The sequence below is a fragment of the Littorina saxatilis genome, linkage group LG1 (assembly GCF_037325665.1).
Source record: "Littorina saxatilis isolate snail1 linkage group LG1, US_GU_Lsax_2.0, whole genome shotgun sequence".
Lineage (NCBI taxonomy): Eukaryota > Metazoa > Mollusca > Gastropoda > Littorinimorpha > Littorinidae > Littorina > Littorina saxatilis.
The window spans coordinates 14,256,800-14,270,378 of NC_090245.1; the positions used below are offsets into that span (position 1 = coordinate 14,256,800).

Below are 13,579 nucleotides of genomic sequence, written 5' to 3' on the forward strand. Positions count from 1 at the left end.
CTCTCTCTCCCTCCCTCTCTCTCTCTCTCTCTCTCTCTCTCTCTCTCTCTCTATCTCTCTCTCTCTCTCTCTCTCTCCCTCCCACTCTCTCTCTCCCTTCCATCATTGTTCTTGTTTTTGTTCAATATGTGCATTTGTATGCTGGTGCTTGAGATGTGCTCATCTCCATGAAAAGGGCCCAAGGCCTACTCATTAAAATATTCAGACTTCAGACTTCAGACTTCAGACTTCCCTTCCATCATTCCTTTCTCTCTTAACTTCTGCCTCTGCCACACTCCCGCACTCCCCCCTCCACACCCCCCCCCCCCCGCCCCCCCCTCTCTCTCTGTGTCTCTCTTGTCTTTTTTTCCGTCGTGAACGGCCGGAAAGCCCACAACCTTGCAACAATTCACCCAGTTCATTAGAGCACTGGTACAAACACGCAATCAAACAGATCGCAGATCACGGTCAATGCTGGAGCTTTTCCTCCCTCACGCGTCGATAGCAACCGCATAGCAGGAGGAGGTTCCTTTATGGGGGATGCGAGTAATTTAGTCAATGGGCACCCAGGCAGCCTTTATGTCTCTTTGATGGCGTCGCCCGGAGATCCTCTGTGTCCTGTTTCGCAAGTTCGTTTCCTGGCTGCTGCTTAAAGTTCGGCTGCGAGTAGCTGTGTTTGGGAGTGGCTAGGGACGGGAGACAGTGAGGCCAACACCAATAATGAATTGTGGTTACGGTAACATAGCCCCAAAATAAAAAGATATGTACGCCAGCCAGTGTTAGTGTGTGTGTTAGATCACACAAATCACGTCCCTTGTCAGGGGTTCACCGAACGCTTAGGTGTACACCAAGTCCGAATTTTCTCTTCCCTTGTACTTTTCGTTTTTCTAATTTTTTATTGTGGTTTTCTTCTTTATAGAATACAAGTTCTTGGCAACGTAAATGTTCACTCACAAAAAAAAACATCACTCAACGGATTCGGTTCGGTTTAAGCAACTGGAACAGTACGACCGTCCTGTCAGCAAGTTTATGATCCTACCCCTGCGCCACCGTGACAACTGTCCATCGGTATTGAACGATTCTGATTTTGTCAAAACCATTCCAATATGCATCTTTTTCTCATGCGGTGTTAAGAATGTTCACACAAAAAACTGTCACCAACGGACGGAATGTCACGTGTGTTACACGCACCGTCCTATCAGTCAGCAAGTGTATACTCTTACCCTTGCGCCACCGTGACAAACCGACCATCGACGTTAAAGCTGTGGTCTATTTACGGGAGAGACCATACAGGAAGTTATCAGCGCAAAAGTCAAGCGTTGAATGAAGCTGTCAAGGTCATGCAGCCAGTGTAGGTCGAGATTCATGCTTCTGTACATGAATCTCAGCCCTATCTTTTCAAACACCGAGCCCCGGATAGTCAAAAATAGACCGCAGCTTTAAAGACACAGTTTGTACCCAAAAACAACCAGTTTGCATTCCAACCCTTTTCCTCTTGCGCTGTCACAAATGTTCGCACACAAAAAAATGTCACAGAACGGACTCCGCTCGTGCAGCCAAAGATATCCCACTGCTATACGCGTAGAACATCCTTTTGTGCAACTCCACCAAGCAACGGTCCTGTTGGAAACTTTTTATCCCTACCCCTGCGCCACCGTGACAACCGACCATCGTGGGCAGGCGCGGGTGGGTGGCCGTGCATCAGGCCCCAGTGGGACCGAGAGTAACAAGGTGATTAAATTATCGCCGTCTGTGTCGTGTTGTGGCCACATCGTACTTCAGGCTCCCCGAGGGGGTACGGAGCGATGAAGAGACGGGGCGGCAAGAGGCCGTGGGGCGTGCGATTAGCCGATAGTGCTAACGGGGACAGGTGCCCTTAATGAAATGGAGGGGTCGGGTTGGCTGTGAGGTGGCGCAGTGGGTACTGGCTGTGATATTGCCCGTCCTGTAAACACGGGTTTTTTTAAACAGAAAAATATGCATTCGTTTATTTTTGGAGTTAATTATGGTTGATAATTGTGAAGAGTTGTGTCTTGTTATCATTTTAGTCTTTGTTGTTGATGTAGTTTACGTATTTCATGTAAACCTTGGGGGTTTTGAAAATACATTTTGCCTTGCCTTTGCTTGCCTTGACTGTGACTGTGGATGGTCGCTTGGGGTGAATGGCAAAGTCCTTCTCGTGAATACAGTGCTGCTCTCCGTCTCAAATCGGGCTAGGTTTGTACACGGGATAACCCCCCCCCCCCCGGGATAACCCCCCCCCCCCGGGATACCCCCCCCCCCTCCACCGTCCCCCCCAAGTGGCCGTATGATCAATAGTATGACAGCTTCCTTTGCAGAATAGGAATTTCGCCATGACTTGATTTCTTAAAAGCCACCAGAACAGAAAAGCCGAAAGAACAACGAAAGAACAACAAAGACTGCAGAACGTCTGTTGTGGTCAAAATGGGGGGTGGAGGGGGGGGTGGTGGTTCTTGTTCTATAAGCTGAAGACAGTGGCTACATTGCAACGTTTTCGTGACAGGTAGTACCAGGTGTGTCACTTTACACGTGCGAGGACCATGTTAAGGCGACCCAGCAAATGCGAATCCTCTCCCTTCCCATCCCCACCCACCCCTCTCAACCCCCCCCCCCCTCCCCACCTCCCACTCGAGTATTCTAAAACCAATGAGAACTTCAAGGATGAGTCATCATTATCACAACTCAGTAAACAAATATCTTCTGCCAGAGTAAAAGTGCTGTTGGCGCATTGCACTCAACTTTCAGGTGAAAAGGGCTGCTTTAGAAGCATTGGGGCCGGGTTTTGCAATTTGTGAAATGATGTGCAAATGTGTAGAGGTCGTCAGTGGAATGGGTTTTCCTGTGATGCCGCACAGTGGTGTGCACTTGGTTTGAAGCCACACTCTTTACCAATGTTTGAAGCCACACTCTTTACCAATGTTTAAAGCCACACTCTTTACCAATGTTTAAAGCCACACTCTTTTCCAATGTTTAAAGCCACACTCTTTACCAATGTTTAAAGCCACACTCTTTACCAATGTTTAAAGCCACACTCTTTACCAATGTTTAAAGCCACACTCTTTACCAATGTTTAAAGCCACACTCTTTACCAATGTTTAAAGCCACACTCTTTACCAATGTTTAAAGCCACACTCTTTACCAATGTTTAAAGCCACACTCTTTACCAATGTTTAAAGCCACACTCTTTACCAATGTTTAAAGCCACACTCTTTACCAATGTTTAAAACCACACTCTTTACCAATGTTTAAAGCCACACTCTTTACCAATGTTTAAAGCCACACTCTTTACCAATGTTTAAAGGCACACTCTTTACCAATGTTTAAAGGCACACTCTTTACCAATGTTTAAAGCCACACTCTTTACCAATGTTTAAAGCCACACTCTTTACCAATGTTTAAAGCCACACACTTTACCAATGTTTAAAGCCACACTCTTTACCAATGTTTAAAGGCACACACTTTACCAATGTTTAAAGCCACATTCTTTACCAATGTTTAAAGCCACACTCTTTACCAATGTTTAAAGCCACACTCTTTACCAATGTTTAAAGCCACACTCTTTACCTATGTTTAAAGCCACACTCTTTACCAATGTTTAAAGCCACACTCTTTACCAATGTTTAAAGCCACACTCTTTACCAATGTTTAAAGCCACACTCTTTACCAATGTTTAAAGGCACACTCTTTACCAATGTTTAAAGGCACACTCTTTACCAATGTTTAAAGCCACACTCTTTACCAATGTTTAAAGCCACACTCTTTACCAATGTTTAAAGCCACACTCTTTACCAATGTTTAAAGCCACACTCTTTACCAATGTTTAAAGCCACACTCTTTACCAATGTTTAAAACCACACTCTTTACCAATGTTTAAAGCCACACTCTTTACCAATGTTTAAAGCCACACTCTTTACCAATGTTTAAAGCCACACTCTTTACCAATGTTTAAAGGCACACTCTTTACCAATGTTTAAAGCCACACTCTTTACCAATGTTTAAAGGCACACTCTTTACCAATGTTTAAAGCCACACTCTTTACCATGTTTAAAGGCACACACCCGTGTAAACAGTTCGGCTCCCCGTGTCTGATCTGGCCAGGCGTTTACATGGGACAAGATTATCCCGCCACTTGGTCACATACCAAAAATCAACAACCTGCGTATTCTCTGGACACAGTGTGGATGTTTGATGATTTACTGTTGTAAATGCAACCAGTGGCTTTTCAAGAAATTAATTCATCCCAAAAAAAAGACCCACTGTGCACGGGCTGTTCCTTTAAGATTTTATCAGTTTTATGACTAACCTGATTATCAGATTTCAATAGTATTTACCTCGACGAAGCGAGTCGACTTGGGCAAGAATGTTCGACAAAACATATAATAGAGACACATGATCGTCATAGTAAAGCTAAGCTCAAATCCTTGAAAGTGATATTGGTGGTATCGGCGGACCGATTTGTGCACATATTCTGCTTTTCCCTAACCTTTTTCCCTTTTGATTACACTCCCCCCCCCCCCTCCCCCCCCCCCTCCCCTTTCCTACCCTTTTCCTGTTCTTTTCCTGTATGTTTCCGTTTTTCTTTCATTTTTTTTTTAAAGAATTAATTGAATTAGCTCTCACACAAAGTGATTACAGTCATTTCACCCTGCCAGTCTTGGCCGGTCTGGTTAGAGTCTGATAGGAGTAAAAAGCAAACGAGATTTGTTCTCACCCCCTCATCGATCATAGTGTCAAACCTCCTGCCAGTTGACTCTAAAACGTATCGTTCAGTGTGTGTGTGTGTGTGTGTGTGTGTGTGTGTGTGTGTGTGTGTGTGTGTGTGTGTGTGTGTGTGTGTGTGCGTGCGCGTTTGTGTGTCTTTGTGAGGGTGTGCGTGCGTGGGTGCATGTGTGTGTTTATGTGTGTGTGTATATAATTATCTGTGTGTGTGTGTATATGTATATACAAGTGTGCTGGCACGGCTATCCAGAGGAACAAAAACAGTACAGAAATCCTGTACGACAAAATGTAATGTATACACGCCCCTTCGCTGAACGATACGTTTTAGAGTCAACTGGCGAACTCGATTTATTTAAACAAAAAGTAGTTTTTACAAGCTTTCCGGAGGACATCGGTTTTATCTATCTTTCAGACATTGTTCATTAGCCAGTGTCCATCTTCGTCACATAGCATCCACTTCCTCGTCCACCCAGCCCCCCCCCCCCCCCCCCCACACACACACACACACACTTTTACCTGTGCTCACAAACATCTGACTAGAACTAATTAACCTTTCAGAACCAAAATGTGATAGCAAATTGTTCATAAGCACTGTGTCTGGCGCATCTGTCTGTCTGTCTGTCTGTCTGTCTGTCTGTCATTCTGTCTGTCTCTCTTTCTGCCTGTCTGTCTCAGTGTTGTTTGTTGTTGTTTGTGTGTTGGTTGTTTGTTCTCGTCGTCGTAGCTGTCATCGTCGTTGTGGTTTGTGATGTCATTGTTCTTGTCTTTCAGTCAGATGTGTGTTTTTTTATTATTTTAGGTCTGTTTGTGGACGTGGGCAACAACTACTCAGTGCTGGACCATCCCAACATCTGTTTCGTCTATGACTACGTTGGCTCCAAGGATGAAGAGAAGTCTCAGGCTGATTTTGTGAGTTGACCATTTGGGTAGACATTGTAACCACCGCCCCAACGCATTTTCCTCCTCGTCTTCCTTCTCTCTCTCCTCATCGCCTTTTTCTCCCGTCTCTTGGCTTTGAACAGGTTTTGTTTTTACTTATTCATGAAATGTACATTCTCGTTCTTATTTTCTTATTTCCGTCTGCTTCTCATCCTCTTCCTCCTCGTACAAAACTGCAGGCTATAAAAGTGCATTGCTGTTTACTTTATCAGGCATTTGTGCACAAATGAGAGGATACCATCTTGGCGGGTCCGGTTTACACGAAAACACAACTGGTTTTCTGATTTCACCATGCACAAGTGCTCTGATCAAAAGAAGGTGTCATTATACTAGAGGGGAACATTGTTTGCCTCAGTGATGTATCACAAAGATGTCACTACGATAGCTAAACATCGTTTGCTTCATTGATGTCAAGAGCTAAACATCGTTTGCCTCAGTGATGTATCACAAAGATGTCACTACGATAGCTAAACATCGTTTGCTTCATTGATGTCAAGAGCTAAACATCGTTTGCCTCAGTGATGTATCACAAAGATGTCACTACGATAGCTAAACATCGTTTGCTTCATTGATGTCAAGAGCTAAACATCGTTTGCCTCAGTGATGTATCACAAAGATGTCACTACGATAGCTAAACATCGTTTGCTTCATTGATGTCAAGAGCTAAACATCGTTTGCCTCAGTGATGTATCACAAAGATGTCACTACGATAGCTAAACATCGTTTGCTTCATTGATGTCAAGAGCTAAACATCGTTTGCCTCAGTGATGTATCACAAAGATGTCGATCACTACGATAGCTAAACATCGTTTGCTTCATTGATGTCAATAGCTAAACATCGTTTGCCTCAGTGATGTATCACAAAGATGTCACTACGATAGCTAAACATCGTTTGCTTCATTGATGTCGAGAGCTAAACATCGTTTGCTTCATTGATGTCAATAGCTAAACATCGTTTGCTTCATTGATGTCAAGAGCTAAACATCGTTTGCTTCATTGATGTCGAGAGCTAAACATCGTTTGCTTCATTGATGTCAAGAGCTAAACATCGTTTGCTTCAGTCATGGTATCACAAAGATGTCGATCACTACGACAGCTAAACATCGTTTGCCTCAGTGATGTCGAGAGCTAAACATCGTTTGCCTCAGTGATGTATCACAAAGATGTCATTACGACAGCTAAATATCGTTTGCCTCAGTGATGTCGAGAGCTAAACATCGTTTGCCTCAGTGATGTATCACAAAGATGTCACAACGATAGCTAAACATCGTTTGCTTCATTGATGTCGAGAGCTAAACATCATTTTAGCTCCAGCGACGTATCACAAAGATGTCGATCACTACGACAGCTAAATATCGTTTGACTCAGTGATGTGTGACGACTGTGCGTAACAATGTGCAGGTGGTGAAGGAACTGGTGGCCATCTTCCCCGTGCTGCGTGACTGGATCACCGAGTTCCTGGAGGGCAACAACAACATGGTCGCCTGCGACATTGGACACAACATGCTCATTGAACAGGTACTCACACACACACAGGCATGCACTAGACAGACGGGCTCATGGACAGACTGACGAACCGACGAACAGAACAAATACGCAGAAAGTGATGCTTTCCACTAAAAAAAAAATACTTTCCTGAAATGAATCCTTTATAATTCACGTGAAAATGGGTACCATATAATAGACTTTTTGAACATTAATTGGTTCATTTGTCCTACCCATTTTCGTGAACATTGTTTGGATTCTGTAAAATGAGTCATGGACTTAATATATACATTTCATTACAGAATGTAAACACTTTGCTTGAATAAAACGCTTTGTAGAATTATCTATTCGGCGGACACAAATGAGATAAGAATTTTATAATATTTCCATCGACAGGTTCTTCGACTTCTGTATCACCTGGTCAAGTTCGGCTACTACCAGGACTGGGAGGACGTGCAGCAGTTGTTACCTCCCATGCTCAGTCTGCTGGACGGTCGCAAGGACCTCCCCTTCCCCAAGGACAAGGACAAAGGTCAGTGCTTGACCTTCTGATGAGCTTCGTTAAGCCGGTTCTTGACCGTGCAGTCGTGGCTCAGTCGGTAAGAATAGCCGAACTTCCGAGCTCCGGAGATCTGGTGTACTTTTAGTGACAACGTTCTTTGGTTATTACCTTGACACGCCCTCACCCCCTCCCCCCCTCCATACACACACCGAGAAACACACACACACACACACACACACGCACACACACACACACACACACACACACACACACACACACACACACACAGAGAAACACTCACAGGCAAACATATTCACAGACACACACACACACACACACACATACACACACACACACACACACACATACACACATACACACACACACATACACACACACACACACACCCACCATCAATATCGTCTCGATTCCCAGTCTATGTTAAAACATTGATTCAAAACCTGACAAAATGTAAAAACGCTGAGTGACCTAGTTTGTGATGTGCACGTGCGGCAGGCTACAGCAAGGAGCTGATGAAACCTGTGCACCAGTACCAGCACGTGGACCGCTATGAGAAGGCTGCAGAGACCGAGGCCATTGTCAACGCTAAGTACCAGTGAGTATAATAATGACATTAATTAATAGATTTTCTATAGTGCGAGTCCCAGCAATTGGCTCAAGTCACTTTACACTAGTTGAGCATACATTTCATGACAGAATGCAAACAAATGCCTGAGTAAAACAAATTAAAGAGTAATCTTTCTGCTGACACGAAACTTATTTGACAGAGAGGGACAAATAATGATATCACCATTATGTGATATTTCCATTGTCAATGCCAATTACCAGTGGCTATACATTTCATGACAGAACGTAAACAATTTGCCTGAATAAAACATTGAAGAATAAACTTTTCTGCTGACACGAAACTAAGAGGTACACAAATGATATCAGCATTATATAATATGGCCATTGTCAACACCAAATACCTGTGAGTATACCTTGCACTTTGACGTCCGTATAGGATTTTTCTGCTTGCGATTCTTCACTGTTGGAAATGGAATTGTATGTTTGGAGTAACATTTTGTTTAAGCTACTCTTACACTGTGCCGAATTGCCCTTGCGAATAGCATTTTCCAATAATTCACAATGATCGGGACATGGTCGCAAGACTTTCGTAAATGTTCTTAACTATTCCTTACAATTCGTCTCTTGTTTTGAACATAGCAACTTGCTCCTACTATTCGCAAGGAAGTCATATTGCTATTTTTTCGCAACGTACTCGTTAGTACTCGCAAGACATTTGTAATCATCGCAATGTATTCGTGGCGCTAGCAAGCCATTCGCAACCATTCGTTATGCCTGTCTTTTCATTGTGCCGAATATCCTTGCGAATATGAACATGTTGTATTCGGCAAAAAAATTGACACATGGACATGAATAATATAGAAAATTGGAAGCCTTACCAATCCTTGCGAATGTCTTACAAATGGTTGCGAGTGTTTGCGAATGTGTTCCGATCATTGAGAATACACACGCATCAAAATCGCCGTTTAGTTGCAAGACGTTTGCAAGATATTCTTACTGTTTTTAAAACATTCGCAAGCAATTGCAGTCACTCGCAAGCATTCGTAAGGCTTTCGCAACATTCTTATGAATTGGGAAGAAATGGTTAAAACATTCCTGAGAAATTCGTAATGAATTCGCAACCATTCGCAAGATGTTGGCAAATTGTGCACGAATAAAATCCTTACGAATGCTTGCGAGCGCTACGCATACCTTTACGATGATTACGAATGGTTTGCGAATACTTACGACTAAGTTGCGAAACATTCAGAATATGACTTCCTTGCGAATATTAGGAGCATGTTGCTAATGTTCGCAAACAGAGACGAATGGTGGCGAATGGTTAAGAACATTTACGAATGTCTTGCGACCATGACCCGATCATTACGAGTTAATGGCGAATTCTATTCGCAAGGGCAATTCGCCAGAGTGTAAGAGCAACATTACGAACAATGCGAATTGCATACTCGTTTTATTCGTAAAATGTTTGCAAGCACTCGCAACACTCGCAAGGCCACTCGCAACGTTCGTAATAGATCCGTATATGGATTCGTATACAATCGCAATGATCGGTAGACATTCGCAAGCAGTCGCAACCATTCGTACGACATTCGCAAGGATTCGTAAGCCTTCGATTTTTCTCATTTTTTTCCTGTCCATTCGTCTCTTTTTTGGCCGAATACAACATTTTCATATTCGTAAGGATATTCGGCACAGTGTAAGACAGGCTTTAAAGGGTAATTTGAAATCCTTTTTTTTTTTTTTTTTTTTTTTTACAGTGGTGGTTGTTCTTTATGTCATAAAAACAACCATCCCCTCGCACCACCACACATATATGACCATAGAAGATTTTGCTGAACCAACTTCTTTACCGTTGGTACTGAAATTGTATGTTAGTAGTTAACTGGATTCGGTTTGAAAAAAATGATTCAAATTGTTGGGTGTAAAAATTACAAGGCCACATACCTATAATCATATCAATGGAATACAACACAATTAAGATAGGCTAGATATAAGCGTGCTGTTAAAAACGAAGTTACTTTTGGCGGATAACAACCGACCAAGCAACTAAACACACCAGCAAACAAACTCACAAAATAATAAACCAACAACCAAAGAACATTCTAACAAGCACGTGAACAAATTTGGCATCCGACGAGATTCAGTTTATCACTGTGTGTATCTGTGCCAGGGCGCTGGAGGTACTGGACTTGCTGCTGACCTACCAACGGAACCAGAGGCTGCAGGTCACTTTGTTTTCTTTTGTGTTTTGTATAGACATATCCATCGGGAAATGCCTTCCCAATCCTACGCTACTCACTCTTATTGCCGTTTCACAGAAACAGGGCTCTGCTTCATTTCATGTCTTAGATACTTACGCTTTGGTTTCATACCAACTGGTTTCATACTTTCCAAATGGAATGTTTTACTTCGATTGCTTTCGAATGCCGTTTTTACAGTTTGTAATCATAATTTGTTGTTCATTTCATGTCTGAGATACTTATACGCTTTATGTAAGTGTATTGTCCAAATGGAATGTTTTAATTCAATCGCTTTTGAATGTCGTTTGAACAGCCCAGACAGTTTTTAATTTGTTGTTCTTCAGGTACGGTCCTGTTTATAAGTAAAATGTCTCTAATTTTGAAAACATGCTTACAGTCGATAAACTTGTTTAATTTTCAATTCTTGAGATACGGCCCTTTTAATAAGCGTGCTTTTAACGTGTACTTGGTCCCGACTTTTCTTTGCTGGTAAACATTTGTATATTTCCGAAAGCGTCTAATAGTGCGTTTCATTTTCTCACCAAGGACAAGACTACACCAAATGTGACCCTCCACCGCGAAATGAGTCGCATGTCGCAGTCACCTGTGCATGATTTTCATATTTTTACATTTTCCTAAAGAGTTTTGTATGCTCTATCCAGTGGTGAAAACCGTTTTAGAAAAGAGCGAAAACTGTTTGAGTTATAAGCCTGTGACTAAGGTGACCCTCACACTGTTACCAGACACTCCCCGGACTTATATTAAGCCTAGCGCAGAACCGCGCGAGGTGACATGCGACTCATTTCGTGGTGGAGGGTCACAAATGTGATCCTTTCACTGCACAACTAAAGTATGTCCTTCGCGAAGATTTCTTTTAGTGTTTTTATCGAGAATTCAGTGCCAAAATTTTCTGCAGCTTGCTTCGTTAAGTAGACTTCGCGAAGTCGACTTTGCCCAGTTAATGTGAAGCCTATCACGGGATGTTTACAGGCCTTCATGGGGAAGTTCAAGGGAGCGGAGAAAGCCGCCAGTGCCAGGAAGTCTCAGAACGTCCTGTCACAGTTGCTGTACGACGCCTTCAACCCACACGATCAGACAAAGTATGTTGACTGTAACTGTGTGGTTTAGGATTTGTTTCCTTTGGTTTAAGCGTGTTTTTATTAATTTCGTCTGTCTTTCTGTCTGTGTGTCATCACGCCTGTCTTAAGATATGTCCGTGTATAATTATGTCTTGGGTGGAAGAACAAGAACAGAGAGAGAGAGAGAGAGAGAGAGAGAGAGAGAGAGAGAGAGAGAGAGAGAGAGAGAGAGTCAAAAAGAGGGATGATGATGATGATGATGATGATGATGATGATGATGATGATGATGATGATGATGATGATCGAACTTTATTTTTCAAGGATAGAGGTTTAAGGCTACGCCTTTTCTTACAACCGGTCCTTACTTCTAATACAAATTTCTAATAAATGATAAACAAGTAAAACAACCTGACAAATAAAAAAAATTCTGGAGAAATTGAAGAGAGAGAGAGAGACAGAGAGAGGGAGGAGAGAGAGGGAGGGAGGGAGGGAGGGAGGGGGAGAGAATGGAAAAGATTGAAGTCTACGATTCTTGGAATTGAAAGAAGAAGAAAATAACATCATTGGACAAAATCAGACCTATGACACTGTGACAGTGCTAGATGATACTATCTTTGGCGCGTACACCCAACAATGTCCTTGAGGGACTCTGGCTTGCTAACGTCTTTCTTTTCTTTCTTTCTTTTTTACCACAGACGTGCGATGCATAAGCAGAAAGGTGTGAACAAAGACTTGAGAGAAATGTTCAACGTGTCCGCCATCTTTGATGTAGAGCTGCTCACCAAAATCCTCATGGTAAGTGTACTTATCTTCTTCATCATCTCTTCTTCCTCTTCGTCCATTGGCTGAAACTTCCAAGTTCACTCATGCTTTTGCACGAGTGGGTTTTACGTGCATGGCCGTTTTTACTCCGCCATTCAGGCAGCCATACGCCGCTCTCGGGGGATACTGATCAAATACGGATCTAAATGATAATCGTTTCCAAGATTACTTGATGTTGACTTTTTCCATTGCTAGTAATATTCAACACTCGTCACCGGCCCAACTGGTGTATCATGTGTGGTTTGAGGATTTGTTCTGATTTTGGCAACAAATACGCCGTGCATACGTTATTTTTGGTAATTGGTCGAATGCGTGGTTGTTTGGTTGCACGGTTGGCTGGTCGCTTTGCTGGTCAAATAGTAAAGTAAACGCATAGAAATAGTCAACGTACTAAAACTATTTTATACGGTCTCACTTGTAAACTGTGTGTCTGTTGGAATGGTTCCTCTGATGCCATCTCTCTCTCTCTCTCTCTCTCTCTCTCTCTCTCTCTCTCTCGTTCTCTCTCGCTCTCTCTCTCTATTTCTCTCTCTCGCTCTCTCTTAGTCTCTCTCTCTCTCTCTCTCTCTCTCTCTCTCTCTCTCTCTCTCTCTCTCTCTCTCTCTCTCTCTCTCTCCCCTACTCCCGCACACTTGACACGCAAGTTGTGTGCAACAGTAAACATTGACGATGCGGATGATATGCCTTTCCCCCCCTCAAGCTACTACTGGTCGATAGCGGCGAACATGTTTTTCTGATGTCCCTTGTCATTTGTACACATGCTAAATGGCTCTTCCGTCTATTGATTTGTGCCCTGAGGAAACGGCAAAAAGCTGTTTCATGTTTTCATCTTACTCATTATAATGCTTAGATTAAGTACAGAATTTTAAAAAGTAGGAGGATAAATACACACTTGCACCTTTCATTGGCAAAAGAAACATTAATTTCATGATGGGATAACGTTGTAGGTTTTATCAATGGGTTAAAAAAGGGGGTTCCGAATTTATCGTGGGGGTGGATCATTAAGAGAGGAAAACGCAAGACCTTGTAGTGCACATACAAGCTTTACTTTTTATTTGTTTTGATATATTTGAGAACAACAATCATGAGGACTTATATGCCGCAAACCCCAGAAAAGCTCCGTGATTTAGATATTACCTTTGAAAAAAAATTAAACGGTTTCAACACTGAATTCATCTGGATCATTACACAGTATAAAAACATCA

The 13,579-nt window shown here is 42.6% G+C and overlaps 1 protein-coding gene across 1 annotated transcript in view; it reads left to right on the forward strand.

Moving 5' to 3' along the window:
• Positions 1–13,579, forward strand: part of LOC138962441 (inositol 1,4,5-trisphosphate-gated calcium channel ITPR3-like) — a 210,817-nt gene that overhangs the window by 133,966 nt on the left and 63,272 nt on the right. Inside the window, exons 24-30 of the mRNA XM_070334254.1 lie at positions 5,519–5,628; positions 7,060–7,176; positions 7,540–7,675; positions 8,162–8,261; positions 10,404–10,458; positions 11,464–11,573; positions 12,248–12,347. Of these exons, the coding sequence (XP_070190355.1) occupies positions 5,519–5,628; positions 7,060–7,176; positions 7,540–7,675; positions 8,162–8,261; positions 10,404–10,458; positions 11,464–11,573; positions 12,248–12,347 (728 nt within the window). The remainder of the gene's footprint in view (positions 1–5,518; positions 5,629–7,059; positions 7,177–7,539; positions 7,676–8,161; positions 8,262–10,403; positions 10,459–11,463; positions 11,574–12,247; positions 12,348–13,579) is intronic.